Here is an 18,865-nt window from a genome sequence, read left to right on the forward strand (position 1 = left end):
TGGATTTCTGAAAAATAAGTCATGTCAGACTAACCTGATCTCGTTTTTTGACAGAATTACAAGCCTGGTAGATGAAGGGAACGCAGTGGATGTAGCCTACCTTGATTTCAGCAAGGCATTTGACAAGGTGCCCCATGATATTCTTGTAAAGAAGCTGGTAAAATGCGGTCTTGGCTATGCTACCACTCAGTGGATTTGTAACTGGCTGACTGACCCGAACCCAAAGGGTGCTCATCAATGGTTCCTCTTCATCCTGGAGAAGAGTGACTAGTGGGGTGCCACAGGGTTCTGTCTTGGGCCCGGTCTTATTCAACATCTTTATCAGCGACTTGGATGATGGACTCAAGGGCATCCTGATCAAATTTGCAGATGACACCAAACTGGGAGGGGTGGCTAACACCCCAGAGGACAGGATCACACTTCAAAATGACCTTGACAGATTAGAGAACTGGGCCAAAACAAACAAGATGAATTTTAATAGGGAGAAATGTAAAGTATTGCACTTGGGCAAAAAGAATGAGAGGCACAAATACAAGATGGGTGACACCTGGCTTGAGAGCAGTACATGTGAAAAGCATCTAGGAGTCTTGGTTGACCACAAACTTGACATGAGCCAACAGTGTGACGCGGCAGCTAAAAAAGCCAATGCAATTCTGGGCTGCATCAAGAGGAGTATAGCATCTAGATCAAGGGAAGTAATAGTGCCACTGTATTCTGCTCTGGTCAGACCTCACCTGGAGTACTGTGTCCAGTTCTGGGCACCACAGTTCAAGAAGGACACTGACAAACTGGAACGTGTCCAGAGGAGGGCAACCAAAATGGTCAAAGGCCTGGAAACGGTGCCTTATGAGGAACGGCTGAGGGAGCTGGGCATGTTTAGCCTGGAGAAGAGGAGGTTAAGGGGTGATATGATAGCCATGTTCAAATATATAAAAGGATGTCACATAGAGGAGGGAGAAAGGTTGTTTTCTGCTGCTCCAGAGGAGCGGACACAGAGCAATGGATCCAAACTACAAGAAAGAAGATTCCACCTAAGCATTAGGAAGAACTTCCTGACAGTAAGAGCTGTTCGACAGTGGAATTTGCTGCCAAGGAGTGTGGTGGAGTCTCCTTCTTTGGAGGTCTTTAAGCAGAGGCTTGACAACCATAAGTCAGGAGTGCTCTGATGGTGTTTCCTGCTTGGCAGGGGGTTGGACTCAATGGCCCTTGTGGTCTCTTCCAACTCTATGATTCTATGATTCTAGTCAACCGGGTGGCAAGTAGTCCTTTTAGATCCAAAGATTATAGTGGAAGTTCTCTGATGTGCCCACGTAGGTATGTGTTTTCAGAGTGCAGTCTTCGCTTTAATGTAACTGGGCCCAGGTAGAGTGTGTGGATTCAAATGTGGATCCCTATACACATTGACTATGTGAACTGTATTACTTGCAGAAGAATATCTAAATGCATGTTCCATTAAAAACTATGTAGTCTCAAATCCACATTTGGATCCACATCCCTGTCTAAAAAATTGGCAAGCCTACACTTGCCTATGTTTGAGTGATCAGCATTCTTAAAGTCTCAATGGGAGCAATGTATATGTATATATTATACATACATACACATAGGGAGAAACAATGGGTTAGATGAGCGCCTTCTTGTTTTACTAGTGGACTTGTGGACTTCCTGGAAATAACTGGCTTCCTTGTGTTGGAGACTAGATTCTGAACTAGGTAGCTCTGATCCAGGGGATTTTTACTGTGTTTTTATGATATACTAAGACTTTCGCCCAGTTAAAAAAACTTAGTTGATGAGTCACATGGATTTTAATTCATCAATCATAAATTGGAAAATGAATAAACAAATGGAAAAAGCACCCGTTATTTTTAAAATAGCATGTGTTACAGCAGGTTGCAACATCATTTAATGTTCAAATATTGCAACCTGAGAACATGGAGCTGAAACTTGATATTATTGTGAATATATATTTGGGCAAAGTTGTATGTGATTTCTACTGTATAATTGCCAATAATAAAAATTAATATGTGAAATATCAATAGTCCTTGACATAGAAATAACAGTGGGGAAGAGAACAGTATTAAACTTATATAGCACCCTGTGCTTTTAGTCTACTGCTTTAGCATAGGGCCTGAAGTCTCTTTAGAAAAGACCTCCAAGTGCCACCCCCCTCCAGAAATACAGCACATTGGCCCCACTAAGGCAGCCATGCAGATCTTACAGGCCCCTTCCAAATCCACATGCCTGACTGAAATGATTGCAATACTGGTTTGACTTGAAAAAAATAACTTGTGACATAAAGTGATCTTTGCATGAAATACGTGTGCTCATGCCTTGGAAGCATGAATAGGTGGGTCACTTGATAAATCTGTAACAAAGGACAATGTTTTCTTTCCATTCATGTGTGAAAATGTGGATTTGCAAAAATAACGTCTTCTTCCCCCTTCCCTTTTTGACTGCAAGCCTCTGCTGTTGCAGTGCCTTTCATGAACGGAAAGAAACCCTGCTGTTGGCATTATGTATTCCCAATTTGAAAATGTGAATGATTTTAGAGGGATTTCCCATTTTGTTTCTATCCGATGCTTCTAATAGCCAAGTTCTGACTTTGCCTTTAGTTCTATAATGGAAGGCATGCATATTAAAAAATCTATCTGCACAAATAAGAATTAATTTTATATTAATTTTACAGCAAAAGAAACCCTCCCTCAGCAACTACGATGCAACACAGACTAAAGCCATGTCCTATAATGCATCAAAAATTAGACTGTAGATTATCATATACAATAAAAGAAAAATAGCACAATATCATAAATCAAACCATCCAAAAGATTTATGTGCTGTAGGAAGTCTGCTGTTCATATGTGTGATAAAACAGTACAGTTCCGCCATAAATTCGTCTGTGGCATTTTTCTTTTCTTTTTTACCCCTTGCCATTTTAGCTTATCTGTAAGTTTTTCATTTAAAGCAATCTGCCACACCTTTTGGTATCATGCTGTCAGAATTGCCACTTCCAAAATCTTGCAATTCCCAACCTGGCCACTACCAGTAAATACCCAATTGATGGTTTTCACCTTGAAATAAGTTCAAATTCAGGGCTGGCTTATTTGTCTTTTTTAGGCATTGGATGCTAATTTCACAGATCTCTGCAAAGATGGAATGCCAAAATACAGAGACTTTGTTGCATTCCAACTTCAGGAAAGCTCCCTTAACTTTGTGTCCCTTCCAGTACCATATATAAGAATTATGTCATTATGTTAAACTGAAAATCAACTGCTTTGTATCTTACTGGAGAAGCTATAATCTCTTACATTAACTCAGTCTGCTAAAGCTCATCTTCAAGAGACTTAAGTCTGCATGTACATGAAGCTTTGAACTCTTTTTTCCTCTTAAATGCCTTAAGTATTTCTTATTAATCTAGTGTTACTAGTTATATATTTACTAGCTTGGAAATGGACAAGAATGTTGTGAATGCCACAAATACAACGCTGAAATGCTTGCCATTGCAATGGGTGCATGCAGTTGCATGAGTATGTAAAGGCACATACTGAGTTGCGTTGTTGACACTTTTCTTCATTCAAAATATAAATGTTAAATCTCCTATAACAGGTCATGCTGACCCCGAACATGCAAGGTATTATCATGGCTATAGGTAAAGCCACGAATGTTTATGACAGGTGTGGGCCAGAAGCAGGGTTCTTTAAGGTACACCTAACACTTTCAACTTTCCTTTTTTCTTACTGTCTTTGTACTTGAATTCTAATTAAAAGTTGTGCTTTTCCTGGAGTTTTTATTTATTTTTACATTTAACTATGTTCTCTCGAAAGAAAAAGCTAAGAATTAACACAGCACCATCCAATATTTTTGAAGGAATTCTTAATAATAAGTTTAGTCAATATAGTTCATAAAAGTGTAACATACCAGTGCTACAGTTGGCAACACCTTCATAAGGAATACCTTCAGTAGACTTTGCTCCAGTTTTGTGCAGATATTAAGATTTATTACTTAAGTGCTGTTTATTTCAGTTGGTATTTTAAAAGTAAAAGTAGGCTTGGTGGTTGCCATATTAGTCTAGTAACCTCTTTTCAAGGAATAATGCATAGTTAGCACATCAATGCTACCTTAACCATGTGAAACAATTACGGCAACTAAGTTATACTGTTCCTAACAGGGTGTCAGCATGGCCATATGTCATGCTCCCCACCTAGCTGCTTCCTCCTCCCTTTTGAAGAAGACATACTGATATAAATATTGTTCCCTGACCCTCATATTTTCTTTCTAGACAACACCATGCTTTACTGACAAATGGGTCAAGGATCTAAACTTTATTGCTTGGAGGCAGGTCATGATTTTCTTGCCATGTATTGGTAGATTGCCACCTTTCCTGATATCAGGGGAAAGTAATGATCTGTATTTTGTTACTTAAGACATGCAATAATTAAAGGGGAAGGACAACTAACTAATAGAAGTTGGCCATATCATTGCAAAATCAGTATTTTTGTCCTTTAACTTTATAACTTGTCAGAATTTAAATTGCATTTGTTTTTTTAAGGAACCAAGATCCCAGGAATGATCTTAAGTACATTCCAAGATAAGCTAACTTAAGGAAATTTTTCATAAATGGAAAGCTTCCTGACTGATGCCTGTGAACTCAAAAAGCTTTATTGGAAGGTTTGAGTAGGACTCTGGAACAGTGTGAAATCAGACATGGAGAGCTGCTAGAAGAGAGGAGAAACTTTTCTTCCACAACCTTACAAAATTTAACACCCTAGAATCCAATCTATGCACTTTGTTTTAGAGATGCTCTACCATAGAAGCTAGGGACGCGGGTGGCACTGTGGTCTAAACTACTGAGCCCTAGGGCTTGCCGATCAGAAGGTCGGCAGTTCGAATCCCCACAACGGGGTGAGCTCCCGTTGCTCAGTCCCTGCTCCTGCCCACCTAGCAGTTTGAAAGCACGTCAAAATGCAAGTAGATAAATAGGTACCGCTCCGGTGGGAAGGTAAACGACGTTTCCGTGCGCTGCTCTGGTTCGCCAGAAGCGACTTAGTCATGCTGGCCACATGACTCGGAAGCTGTATGCTGGCTCCCTCGGCCAGTAAAGCGAGATGATTGCTGCAACCCCAGATTCCTCTGCGACTAAACTGTCAGGGGTCCCTTTACCTTTACCATAGAAGCTACAAAGTAAGAGCAGACTTCCCGAACCTTGTGCTCACCATATGTTTTGGGCTACAAGTCTGATCAGCTGTGGTAGTTGTAGTACAAAACTATCTGGGGGCACTGCATTGGAGAAGGCTAAGAAGTTAGTGAACAGCCTCAATTTAAATCGCTTTCTCCTTTGTATGTATCCTATATTTTTACTAAGTTCTGGCTCACATTTGACCTAAAGTATATTAAAGGAGATGCACTAAACATTGCACACTTGCTGTTGAAATACAGCTGTAAGATGGAAATATAGCTTAGAGGAGGATAGTATTTTTCCATATTGCCTTTTCCCTGCTGTTTTCAATAAGATGTTGCCAACCTTGCTTGGATTCCAAGTCTCTGATTATCTGCAGGCCTAATAGATGTGTGTATGTATTTTGTGTTTATACTTTCAAAAATCATGTTATATATAGGTATCTCAAAGCTACCTATAACGTTACACCCACTTTTGAAATCTTTTAAAGGCGAGAACTAATACTTGTTTTGACAGTGTGCTTTTAGTACAAGAAATAAATTGCATGTGGATTTCAGAAGTTACTTTATTTCATTAATAAGGACTTTCGCTTGCTGTCGTATCTGTTTGGTTCTCCCATGTGGTAGCTTGTGAAAGAGATAGTTTTAGATGGAGCAGTGTGATGAGTAAACAGCGTCAGTCAGATAAACTGCATACTCTGTTATTGCAGTAGCATTCTGAGTTCTATGGATCACATGTCTAAGAAAATATAGAAATTGTGATATGCCCTGTTTATAAGCAGTAGTCTTCTTCAAAAGAATTATTTTGAAGGATTTAATATATTTTAAAATATTGCAAATGTATGACATTATTATGGGACACAGGGGGCGCTGTGGGTTAAACCAGAGCCTAGGACTTGCCAATCAGAAGATCAGCGGTTCGAATCCCTGGGACGGGGTGAGCTCCCGTTGTTCGGTCCCAGCTCGTGCCAACCTAGCAGTTCGACAGCACGAAGTGCAATTAGAGAAATAGGTACCGCTCCGGCAGGAAGGTAAACGGTGTTTCCGTGCGCTGCTCTGGTTCGCCAGAAGTGGCTTAGTCATGCTGGCCACATGACCTGGAAGCTGTCTGTGGACAAAAGCCAACTCCCCCGGCCTGTAAAGCAAGATGAGCGCCGCAACCCCAGAGTCGGTCACGACTGGACCTAATGGTCAGGGGTCCCTTTACCCTTTACCTTTATGACATTATTATCAAAGTGCTCTTGAATACTTTCTGCCCAGAGTTAATGCTGTCATTGCCCATTCTCACACTGAGAGTTGGGATTTGTTAAATACCATTAAAATGGAGCCTTGTGCTAATGTATAACTAGAGGGTGAGTTTTGTTGTTGATGGTTAATACAAGGAGGGTGGGGAAATAGCATGTATCCTAAGCCAGGCCTATTAATTTTGAATGGGTATACTCCAAGTAGCATTAAGTTTGATAGAGCCCTTTCGTTTGATGTCTTGCTGCTTAAAATATTTTCTGTTTTCCTTTAGAAGCTGAATGTTTGCTTTATACTTACTACTGTAGCACTTTTACCATATTGCTGAAATGATGTTTTAAGGTTTTATTTCTGTCTTCATCCAGGATAGTTTAAAGTGTCATTGGAAAAGAGAATCATGGCTTTGGAATTAAATATTCCTGTTTCTTATTAGTGATGCTGATATTTAAATTGTATAGAGCTTTTAACGTAGTTTACATTTTTCATTTAAAAAATCCTGTCCTGTTAAAAATGGCTGTCATTTTTTTTTTAATGTTTAGGCAATAAAATTGGAATATGCACGATTACTCAAACTTGCCCAACAAGAAACGTCACCTGAGTGTGATTACCGTTTGCATCATGCAATTGTATACTTCATCCAAAACCAGGCTCCAAACAAAATAATTGAGAGAACGTTGCTGGAACAGTTTGCAGATCACAATTTGAGTTTTGATGAAAGGTAATGTATGCATGTGTGTCTGGTCCAACATACTTCAAGCAAAGCTTCTGTAGAATGTTGGTTTGTTTGTTTTTTGTTTTTAAAAGGAAATAAGGTATAAATTATTTAGCTTTCCTTCTGCAAATGCAATTAAGCAGAATGAATGTTTTTCAAAAAGAAACCTCCCGGTTCTATGAGAAAACACTAGATATGTAGCAAAAGTGTTACAGCTCCACCTTGTGACACTTAAAGATAGTTGCTGGCATACACTTGAGCAAAACATGTCTGCACCGTAATCAACAGAAGAAACCAGAGAAAAGTACATGCTGTATATATGATAATTTAAACGCATTCTAAGGCTGGCTTTGTCTAGTACAGCAAGTAACACTGCAACATGAAGGCTCCTAAAATGAGAGATTAATAATAAACTGAAGAATTAAAAAAGTGCCCCCAAAAATGAAACCAAAGATGAGTCCCCCTGTGACCCTGTCATTATTGTAGCAGTACTTTCAGGCAATGCATTAGACTACAGTGGTACTTTGGGTTACATACACTTCAGGTTACATTCGCTTCAGGTTACAGACTCCGCTAACCCAGAAATTCTACCTCAGGTTAAGAACTTTGCTTCAGGATGAAAACAGAAATCGTGCTTCGGCGGCGCAGCGGCAGCAGGAGACCCCATTAGCTAAAGTAGTGCTTCAGGTTAAGAACAGTTCCAGGTTAAGAACGGACCTCCGGAACGAATTAAGTACTTAACCCGAGGTACCACTGTAGTTCATAAAGCCAAGCCATCTAAAATAAATCAGCCAGTCCTAATTGAAGTCACAGAAATAATATCTAGTCATTCAGTAGGTCTCAAACCTGAGAAGACATGCAAGATCCAGGTTAAGATACTCTCTTCCAAGGAAGCCTGCTCTGAAGAAGGAAGAGAAGTGCTATGCCTTTTTAATTTTTTTAAAAATGGCAGTCTTACCGAACCTCCCATCTTTCTGCCCAATCTGCACGAACACAGGAACAGTCCCAATTCACTTTGCAGCTGATACAAGGGGATGTTTTGCAACACATACTCACATGCACCCCAACCCTGAGAGGGCAGGCCCTCGTGAAGTAGGTGTCTGGAGAGCGGCAGTTTCCTCTTTTTGTCTAGAACAAAAGGTCACATTCCTGCTCTGAAATGGCTGCAAAGCAGGATTTAGAAAGTGAGTAACAACCTTTTCTTTTTTAAAGGTGCCGTAACATAATGAAAGTGGCCAGAGCCAAAATTGAAATGATAAAGCCAGATGAAGTAAAAATGGAAGATTATGAGGTTAGTATTGTCAGAAACATTTCCTCTTACTCATCCTAAGGTAAAATGAATGTGTGTGTGTGTGTGTGTGTGTGTGTGTGTGTGTGAATGTAAGTCCTGAAAAACAGCAGGTGGTAAATATTGAGCTCAAAAGCTTGAGAATTTTCAAGGAAGTGTGGCCTTCACATTTGGATTTTAAATGGACTTGCAAGCAGTTTGCATGTAATAGGCAGTGACTGCGCAGAAATGGTGGGGGGTGGGGAATCAGAAAATTTGTCAGCGGACAGAGTGCATTGTTCTTAATGACATGTTGAATCTCCATATCCACAGTTACTCAAGATTTTCTCATTGGCATGGCCATCTAAAGGAGGCAAAAAAGTATTTTGAACTCATAGTTTGACAGGACTGAAATTGGATGTTTAGTATTTCATCATAAAAAAACTTACGTACACATTTATTTATTTTTACATGCAGTGGTGGCACCAAGAGTACAGAAACTTCAGAGATACAACTGTGTACCTCATGGTGGGATTGGAATGTTTCCAGAACAAGAAGTAAGGGAATCTACCTCTTAAAATCTACAAAGTACCGCAGTGCATTTGCAATCAAATGGTTATATAGGCACCATATGCGATAAATGATACAAATGTGTAAGGATGACTGGGCATGGAAATTCTTTTGTGGGTTGTGCAATCTGTACAATCTGCCCCCCTCCCCAAAATATTGTTACTGACATTAAAGTATCTATCTGTAACCCTTAAGGTCCTTAAGGTATTGTGGTCCTTTAAGGCTTTATAGGTCAAAACCAGCATTTTGAATTGGGCCCAGAAGCCCAGCCAGGCCAGGATTGGTGTTAGATATATTTGAACCATCTTGCTCCAGTGAGCAACCAGGTCTGCACTAGATTTGAATTTTTATTTTTATTTGAGACTCTATTTTTAAGCTGCTTTGAGAGCCTCTTGGCTCTCACATAAAGCAAGATATAAATATTATAAATGCATATGCATTCCACAATTAGCAGAATTGTCTTCATGGAGGCATTTCCATAACAGGAATAAATTGTTTCTATATTAAGTTGGTTTATCTGTGGCGTAGCTGCTACTGCCTTAACAGGATTGGGCTAGCCCCACTAAATATTTTCTTGCATTGTAGGCAATCTAAATATTTGGTGTTTGAGACAGGATTTGATACAATATGTTTTTGAATTTAGATACAATATTGTATGCCATTAAGAGACCATTTCAAGAATCTCATTAAAATGCCTTTCTAGTACTTTAAAAAAATAATAATAATTCATTTTTATTGTAGTTTTAAGAATGCCTTGCTGTACCTTCTCTGTGCTTACCATAAGAACAAAGAACTTTTAGCAAAAGGCTCAAACAGAGGTCATGATGAAGAACTGATATCCCATTATAGAAGAGAATGTTTACTAGTAAGTGGAATCCAGTTGTACAATGTTTTATTTTTTGAGAAAAAACTGCAGATTTCTTTTTTAAACATGTAGTCCTAATCAGTATCAAACTTATAATTAGTTTCAGGTCTGTGGCTAAGGACTGTTCTCTGCTTTTAGTTATTCTTATGCATCATACTTTAGCATACGTTAATGTGTGTCCTGTGCAGCTTGTTTCATAGGACAAGTGGGTGACATTTGCAGTGGTGAGCAACCTTGGTGCCATATGGCTTAGCAAAACCAGTTGTATCATGGAACGGATGTAAATGGGTTATTTTGTGATTCTGGAAAAAGACTGCCAGAATGCAAATTGAAGTACCAAGGATTTAAAAGAACTTGGTTCTAGGAGCTGTTCCAGTAAATGATATGTGATAGGAATTGCATATGGTTCTCAAGAATATTTGATGGAATGAAACTGCACAAACATTATCGTTAGCTTATATAAAAACATTGTGTCACATTTTCTAACACATAGGTAACCTCACTTGGCGTAAGTAGACTAACAGAAAAATACCACTGCATAAATCAGCAGTTACATGACATTTTAGAGATTGCACCATGCAAAAGTATTTGATTATATAGGTTGCCCCTGGTTCTCAAATGCTTGGACTAGTAACTTGAACCTATTACACAATATTACACAATATGAACACTAACAGTTTGATTTTTCTCTTCATGGTATACATAGAAATTAAATGAGTGTGCTGCAGCACAATTTGAATCTGGAGATGATCGAGAAGTGAATAAAGGACTGGAAATTATGAATGATCTTATTGTTCCATGTTTGCCATTGTTACTGGTGGATGAAACAGAGGAAAAGGATATTGTTGCTGTAGAAGATATGAGAAACCGATGGTGTTCATACCTTGGACAAGAAATGGAGCGTATGTTATTTACAATTGTACTTTTATACGTATACAGTAATAAGATGTGTTCCTAGGAACTCTGAGTGAGTTTGTTTCCGCATATCAGTTATAGTCTAAGTAAGGTGCATCTCAACATTAGATTGGTATGGTATGCCTGTATTGTTAAAGTTGGAAGAATGATATTGGAAGAGTAAACAAAATAAAAAAGTTGGACGAAAGGAGAGAGAAGTTCAGCTGTTAGATTGTGATCAGTTTATTAATCTTTAAGCACATTTTGAGATGCATAGTTCAGAAATCTGCAAGATAGCGCCTTATTTACTATAAAAGCAATGCACATTCTTCATAGATTTTAATCCTAAAGTTCCAGTGAGCTGTTTCTGTTGCTGCTGTTTAAGAGTAAATGTGGTTAAGAGAACAGCTAATGGCTAAGAGAGTGCAGGCTTCCTTTTCTCAAGTGGGACCATGAGAAGGAAAGGAAACCTTTAAATAATAAAAATTTGCATGCAAAGATAACTCACAGTTTATTGGCCAGTTACAAACAGATAAATATAAATATATGCATCTTCTTTACAGCCAACTTGCAAGAAAAGCTGACAGACTTCCTGCCAAAATTGCTAGATTGTTCTACAGAAATTAAAGGTTTCAACGACCCACCAAAGTTACCTTCATATTCCACCCATGAACTGTGCGAACGATTTGCCCGAATCATGTCATCACTCAGTCGAACTCCAGCTGATGGAAGATAAACTCTGAAGACCTTCCTTAAGCACACTGTATAAACCGTTTTTAGTTATTTAACCCTTGCCTTCCTGTCACAGGGTTTGCTTGTTGCTGCTATAGTTTTTAACTTTTCCATTTTAATAAATCGCAAGGAAAGAAAGAGGACTGTACAGACATTAGCCAGACTGCAGGCAATAAAGCTGAGAATCGCATGACACTCAGTTTTTGTTATCAGCCAGAACTCATGCAACATTACAAGTCTGATTTATTACGGCAAATCTGCTTTTTGCCACCTACCTGTTACAGTATTACTTTGCTTATGTCTTACGATCCTTCACTTCATTAACAACAGCTTTCTGTTCAGTCTGGGCCATTCTGTGACTGCATCAATTTTAAAGTGACCATTGTAAAATACATGGTACCTGGTAGCTTGTAAATTACATCAAAGAATAAAAAAGTTTTATTTATGGCTACTTTGGTTGCAAGTGAACTGTATGTTTGTGAATCATAGAGGTCTATTTTACATGAACAGTGAGGCTTAGTGAACTACTGTGGAGGGAGGAGAGTAGGTATTGGCATGTTTTTAAGTATAGTTTGGGGACTTGGAGTATGTCAGCATGCTGAAAGCGTCCCTGGGCTCTTATGCTTCTTCATCTGTTACTTGTAGTGTTTATTGGCTCCTGCAATTTTCTGACATCATACATGCCATTTGGCAATTATTGCTGTAGAATGAAGCACCTGATGTTTATTTTGAGACTACATATATGACCCATATAGACAATACAGCAACTATGCAGACTAATAGACTAGGATAATGCTAATTGACCGGGAAGAGTGCTCTGATCTATAGATATTTCTGAAGTCTATGCTTCTTTGCTCAGTTTTTGACAGTTATCTTTTGCATCCTGGCCCTCAGTTGGCACTTTAGGGCAAAGCACAGGCAGGTCCTAGGGAGAAGTGAACGCTAGTGAATGTGGCTGGAGGAATATAATAACAGGTTTCTTTCTCTTGGGACAATGGGGGACATTTGCTTACTTTCATGTATTTTATTATGGAAAGCAGTGTCTGATACAAGTCAGACATTTAAGGTGACATTTCCAATTATTCCATTTTGTAATGTTGCTGGATTGTGTGAAGAAGAGTTTGGATTTGAAATCCCGCCTTTCACTCCCTTTAAGGAGTCTCAAAGCAGCTAACATTCTCCTTTCCCTTCCTCCCCCACAACAAACACTCTGTGAGGTGAGTGGGGCTGAGAGACTTCAAAGAAGTGTGACTAGCCCAAGGTCACCCAGCAGCTGCATGTGGAGGAGCAGAGACGTGAACCCAGTTCCCCAGATTACAAGACTACCGCTCTTAACCACTACACCACACTGCCTAGACACAAGATGCTGTGCTAGATAAGCTACTGGTTTCAGAGTGGCAATTCTACTTAAACACTAGGAAGCAGCTCACTGCATAAATGAAGCTGCAGCTAAATGACGAATTGATGAGGACAATTTCAGTGCCACTTAGAAACAGCAAGATTAGTAAGAAACTAATTTCCATTGACTGTTTTCAGTCCCAGCAATATCAAATTGACCAAAACCTGCTAATCGTATTAGACAATAAACTTGTGATGTCCTAACGTGGGTAGGTAATCATGTGGAAACAGTATTACACACAGTACTAGATCTTCAAACCTTACTTTGTTTTAGGAATTGTGCTTGATGGCCTACAGTTTGCTGCACTTGGTCAGAAATTACACAATGAAATCACGTGGCTTCCCCAGCAAATGCTAAATATGTATTTAGAAAAATGCTTGACACTAATAATAATAAGAGCTCCACAAAACCATCTCCCTTACTAGCCAGAGAGTACCTGCTTGTATCTGCTCTTTTTGCACTTTCTCTGATATGATGTGACCACATTCTTTGTATAGGACTTAGACTCTCCCCTCTACAAATGTGTGCTCCCAGCAAGGAAGAAGGCCCCACAGCCAATGTCCTGACAGCCTAGATTTCTGATGCTCCTGCAGCTGGTCCCTTTAAGAAGTATTTATGTAGGGTAAGTAAAATAGTTAGCAGTGCTTTGCCACAGGAATTTATTCTGGGTATGCCTCATGTTAAAATGTAGCCATTTCTCCCTCTTCACCTCTTAGAATCATAGAATCATAGAATTGGAAGAGACCACAAGGGCCATCGAGTCCAACCCCCTGCCAAGCAGGAAACACCATCTTTTGCCTTGCCTTTTGCGAGTGATGGCAGGAGGCTGGCGAGAACTCAGTTCTGGCCAAGGGTGGTTATACAGATAGCATGGTGGAATTTGGCGGGAGTAGGCAGGGTTCACATCCTTGATCAATCATGTGGCATGACTGCAGTTATAGGAGTAAGCTCCATAAAATTCAGTGTTGTGTACTCATGACTGCATAGGTTTAGCTTGTAAAACACATTGAGCTTTAACAAACAATCTTCAGAAAGCTGAAATGCAACATTATCCAGTGGTTCCAGTTTGGAAGTCTTTACTTATGAAATCCTGGAAAGTTTTCCTGGAAGAATTACTCCTTAGCAGCCTATATGGTTAACAGGCTTCTAGCACGGCTTGTTTCTGATCTGTTGCCACACTGTTTGAATTCAATTTCAACAGCCTATTTCACTTGCAAGACGGAGCAACACGCTTTCAGCATGGGGCTTGGTGTGTCCAGCCCCCAAAGCCTGAAGGAAAGGATGTTTCTGAGGAGAGGCTGCTTTCCACTCTTGATGGAGCTTCATGGGGCTTGACAGAATCGTAACAGCCTGTGTATCAAAGCAAAAAAAGCTAGTTAGCACCATTATTTGCATACATGTATTCCCTCACTACAGTTGTTTCTTCACAGGATGAGTTCTTTGCTTTTGGGTTTGGGAGGAATCAGGAGAGAAACGGGGTCCACCCAAGGTTCAGCACCTCTCAGCTGCCTAAACTCACAAGTGTGTTCAAAGTTTCCATGTGGCACAGGGAGCAGAGTTTACACTCTATCCCTGGTCCATTGTCTTGCAGCAGTCATAAAACATCATCCTGCAGCAACAACTAGAGCCCACAAATGCCAAGACTGTAATGGTGCTGGACACTGAAAAGTGTTCTCTGAGACCTCTCCTGTTTTTCCACCCCTTTTTACCTCAGGAATATTAGCAGCAGTGTGCTTGCTCAGGCCTGCCTTTTCCTGTCAGTGCCTCACAGAGGCAGAGCAGGCACACAGGGGAAGGATAGTTCATCTAGGCCTTGCTCTTCCTGAAGCAAGAAGGTCCCAGTTCCATCTATGTGCATGAGACGAGTTGAATAGCACCAGGCCTTTTTTCCCCCCAGCCGGAACTTGCTGGAACTCAGTTCTAGCACCTCTCAGGTGGGCGCCATTGCTGTTATAAGAGAACAAGTGATTTCCGGCACCTCTTTTTCTAGAAAAATAGCACTGAATAGCATTAATGAGGACTATTGTTTTTTGAGAGGAATAAGCAAGCAATAGAGCTGATCAGAGTTAATATTTCAGGGACGGACCCTCTACGTACTAGTGAAGTATGGGGAAAGGTCCCAGAATTCTGGGATTAAGCGTAAGAATACATTTGGGCCACAATAGTTCAACAGCCAGAATAGTTCCAACAACTAGCTACCTTCCTGAAAAGCTGGTGTCTCTCTTCTTTGGTAGCATCTAGAGACCCTCTAAAATTTCATTGCTGTGTTACATGAAGAGAAATGGCAGTAGCCTCTCCCCGTTTTTTCCTTATGAGGTACAAGGTTGAAGGGCAAAAGGGCTAGTTCTCAAGATATAAGAACAAAATGGAGATGGAGGGAGCCATCTTCTCTCAGCAAGGTTATTCCCCGCTCTCCTGCAAAGCAAGCCCATTGCTGCCGAGAAACTGAAGCTTAAAGAAACCCAGACCTAAACTAAAACCTCAACATTTCTCTGAAGTTTCATCTGGCATTTGATGGTGAGACATTATGTGGCAGCAGTTGGAGAAAAGAAGACAAGACTGCAGCACCACTTTATTGCTATTGGCTGGTTATAATTCTCAGCTGGCAACATTTAAAACATTTTCCAGAAACGTTTACCCTAAACATACATACAAGCAACACAAATAATTATATATATATATATTGTTTTATTTTACTCTTTTCTCTGAACTAAGCACAGCTAATTTCTTCCTATACTGTGATGCCCCCCAGAGACCAAAACATTAGAGTTGATAATAAAATTGAATTAGCCCTTTGTGTGGCAGCATTGATTTTTGAGATGTTACTCTCCAATCTAAAAGAGAGCCCCTGCTTCAAAAACTGAGGAGACATTTTCAGAAGTCATATCCTAAGAAACAATTTACTCCCCAAAATGATCAAATACACTTAAGAAGTCTGGATAATCAAATTATGAGCCTCACCAGCTAAAAATGACCTGGTAGGACACCACTCTATATCCCTTTTTAATAGGAGGCTAAAACATGTAGCAAGAAGCAGAGCATTTACAATTAGTCTTTAAATTCTGGGCTGATCATTGTCTTGGGCTGGTCTCCCGACAAGTGAGCTGGAACCCAGTTGAAGTAGGATTGCACCAGCAATATCTCCACCTTTTAAGCATTTCGAAAGAAGGAAGTGGAAGATAAGGGGGAAAGAGGTGAAATGGAAGAAGGATCGACGTACAGTTATAAAAAAGGAAAAGTGGATCCCAAGTTGCAGGATGCAGCTAAAGGTGAGTCCCACATTTGAAAAGTTTGATGACTCTCCTGGATGATGTTCAACTTTTATTGTTTTCCTTGCCATCAAAGGAAAACAAAAGTAAAATCTATTTTTTCTTCAAGGCATTTGAAAATTAAGCCTGGACTGGATTATCACTTCAAAGTTATAGGCTGAAGCCTTTATACATACATACATCATTTTATTTGTATAAAATAAAAATAAAAAATAAAGCACACAACCAAACTGAACAATTTCCACATAAATGATAATAAACATACAAACTAAGCATACAAAAATACCAAAAACAGCAACAAGCCACTCACCCCCCAACAACAACATCCCCCCAGCAATATCCCAGGTCAAGTGTCTGTTTAGCAGCCTCAACCTTTATAGTCAGGGCCCAGCCTTCCTAGGCCAGGTGGACAAAGGCCTGCAAGGCAGGGAGAAGATCTTCCAGAACTCACAGCCAAGATGGTTTCTCTTTTATAAGTGTTTTTTAAACCATTCCAAGTGTTTTAGAACAGTCGGTTTTAAAATAAAACCACCAAGAGGACAGTTATTTAAATAACTGTAAAATATAATAAGGCATGAAAAAATTCTTGCTCTTCCCCAGTTTAGACAATTTTTGGGATCTGTTTAGATCCTGCTTTACAAGAAGGAGAGTCAGTCATTTAAAACCTGGGGGTTGTGCTGTGTTGAGGACAATCCACCACCACTGGATACTTTAGCTGAGATTCCTGCATTGTAGGGGGTTGGATGACCCTTGGGGTCCATTCAAACTCTACAATTCTATGATTCTATGAGTTCACAAATAAGTTAACCCATGTGATGTCATGGGTTGAGATGCACATTTGAATGAACTTTAATCAAACCATGTTAACTGTGGATAGACTATCCTCATACATTCATTTGGATCTGATCTCATTTATCTTAATGGTTGCTATCTACCAAGTATGTCAGCTTCTGAATTTGGAACTGCTAAGATTGGGAAGTGACTGTGTTTATTTACCTCACTATGGTGGGGGAGAAAGCTTCAAAAAAAAAATTGGACTGTGGAACAAGAGTGACATCCAGTGGCCACTAAGGCAACTTCAAAAATTAGGATTTATCTGTAAGGATAACACTGGGGCCTAATTTGATTAGTAGAATGTCTGTCATCTGGTGGGCGGGGATTTTATGTTGTGCTCTGGAATTGGCCCCTGCCTTCAGGTGTTCAGTTAAGTTCAGTTAGAGAGACCAACTGTCATTCTTGTCTCATGTTGTTGTAGTTTCTCCCAGACACTATGTTATTGTGTTACAATTTTATTTGACATAACGGGAGCCGCTTACTTTGCTGAAAGAAAATAAACTTTGCTGAAGAATGTTGGAATATCTTAAACTGGGTGAGTGAGGGGATATTCCCAGTCAGGAGGATTGATTTTATTAATACTACCCCCACCCTCCACAACAATAGCGTTACAGGCCTAGTCTGACAAGAAAGAGAAAAAGAATGGCAGCAGATATAAAACCTGTAAAAGCCCTAGAGCTCGCTGTGCAAAATTTAGAATGGAAATTTAGGATGGAAAATGAGCTCATGAAACAGACTTGTATGAAACAATGGGAAAATGCACCAAAAGAAGAGGCAGAGGAAAGTAAAGTGGGAAAAGCTAAGAAAACTTCAAAAATTAGGAGTTATCCACAGTTGTTGTTAATAATAATAATACCCCACCCATCTGGCTGGGTTTCCCCAGACACTCAGCTTACAACATATATAAAAAAGTAAAATATCAAACATTTAAAACTTCCCGATACAGGGCTGCCTTCAGATGTATTTGTGTCCGTGCAGTACGATGCGGGTGGAGACGCTCCTTCAAGTATACTGGGCTGAGGCTGTTTAGGGCTTTAAAGGTCAGCACCAACACTTTGAATTGTGCTTGGAAAGGTACTGGGAGCCACTGAAAATCCTTTAGGACCGGTGTTATATGGTCCCGGCAGCCGCTCCTAGTCACCAGCCTACTCTCCACAGTACACATAAAGGTGATATATTGTTGTTCTTGTGAAATCTAGATCAATGTTCCTCAAGGCCACATTTTGCTGCTTAACTAAGCTGGATGCATTGGGAGCACTTAGTATGTTACAATGAAGAGAGGCTGTGCAAGATGCCAAAGGGACCATTTCATCCTCATCCACAGCTAGGCTACCCAGGAGTGACTGGCCAGTAAGCTGTATGAGCATCCAATAAGCTTAATTGTGTTCGCTGCCCCCCTGTAACTTATGAAGCACACGTAGGAAGGCATTTCCTTCCTTTGACTTTGCTTACAGGGTGAAATGAGCAGTTTGCAAAGTGCTGCACCTGTGAGATCCATCTACCCACCATCATAAACTTAATTCTATCCCCCCCCCCCAAAAAAAAACAGGAGAAGGGGCTAACTTGTAAAACAGCAGAAAACAATACACAACCTGACCCACTTTTCCTATGGGCCATTGACATCTGAACTTCAGCAGAAATATGTTCACTCTGACTCCCACGGTATCTCATGCCCATCATTTATAAAGCGATGCCTGTTCAGTAAAAGAGGGAGGGAAATCAATGGTGTGATATATACAGGAGAAGGCAAAAAGCTTTAGAAGACTGTCAATATGTTTTAAGCATTACCACATGGCAGTGGTTTGCAGTGTATTACTTTGAGGTGCTGTCTCAGACTGCGAAGGCTTAATAGAATATTGCTCCATGTCCTTCGATGTGTGTGCATGTGGTTTTCCCCAAGGAGCTCTCTCAG

At 40.0% G+C, this 18,865-nt stretch overlaps 1 protein-coding gene and 1 long non-coding RNA gene across 15 annotated transcripts in view; both read left to right on the forward strand.

The window, feature by feature from the left end:
- Window positions 1-11,902, forward strand: part of USP25 (ubiquitin specific peptidase 25) — a 60,587-nt gene extending 48,685 nt beyond the window's left edge. For 2 of the 3 annotated variants that reach the window (XM_081858453.1, XM_081858454.1), the window contains 6 exons: window positions 6,951-7,129; window positions 8,336-8,414; window positions 8,868-8,947; window positions 9,702-9,825; window positions 10,532-10,727; window positions 11,283-11,902. In XM_081858453.1, the coding sequence (XP_081714579.1) occupies window positions 6,951-7,129; window positions 8,336-8,414; window positions 8,868-8,947; window positions 9,702-9,825; window positions 10,532-10,727; window positions 11,283-11,455 (831 nt within the window). In that variant the 3' untranslated portion in view covers window positions 11,456-11,902. Of the gene's footprint in view, window positions 1-3,600; window positions 3,697-6,950; window positions 7,130-8,335; window positions 8,415-8,867; window positions 8,948-9,701; window positions 9,826-10,531; window positions 10,728-11,282 lie in introns of all 3 variants that reach the window. The other variant, XM_081858452.1, reaches the window with a different exon arrangement.
- Window positions 11,903-14,587: 2,685 nt separating this feature from the next.
- The window catches only part of LOC309340036, a 241,717-nt gene continuing 237,439 nt past the window's right edge, over window positions 14,588-18,865 (forward strand). For 2 of the 12 annotated variants that reach the window (XR_014155736.1, XR_014155737.1), the window contains exon 1: window positions 17,328-17,488. This is a non-coding gene — a long non-coding RNA (uncharacterized lncRNA). Of the gene's footprint in view, window positions 14,785-17,125; window positions 17,218-17,327; window positions 17,489-18,260; window positions 18,371-18,865 lie in introns of those variants that run through there. The other 10 variants (XR_014155738.1, XR_014155739.1, XR_014155740.1 and 7 more) reach the window with 8 other exon arrangements.

Source organism: Podarcis erhardii, assembly GCF_964252035.2.
Source record: "Podarcis erhardii genome assembly, chromosome: 4".
Taxonomy (NCBI): Eukaryota; Metazoa; Chordata; class Lepidosauria; order Squamata; family Lacertidae; genus Podarcis; species Podarcis erhardii.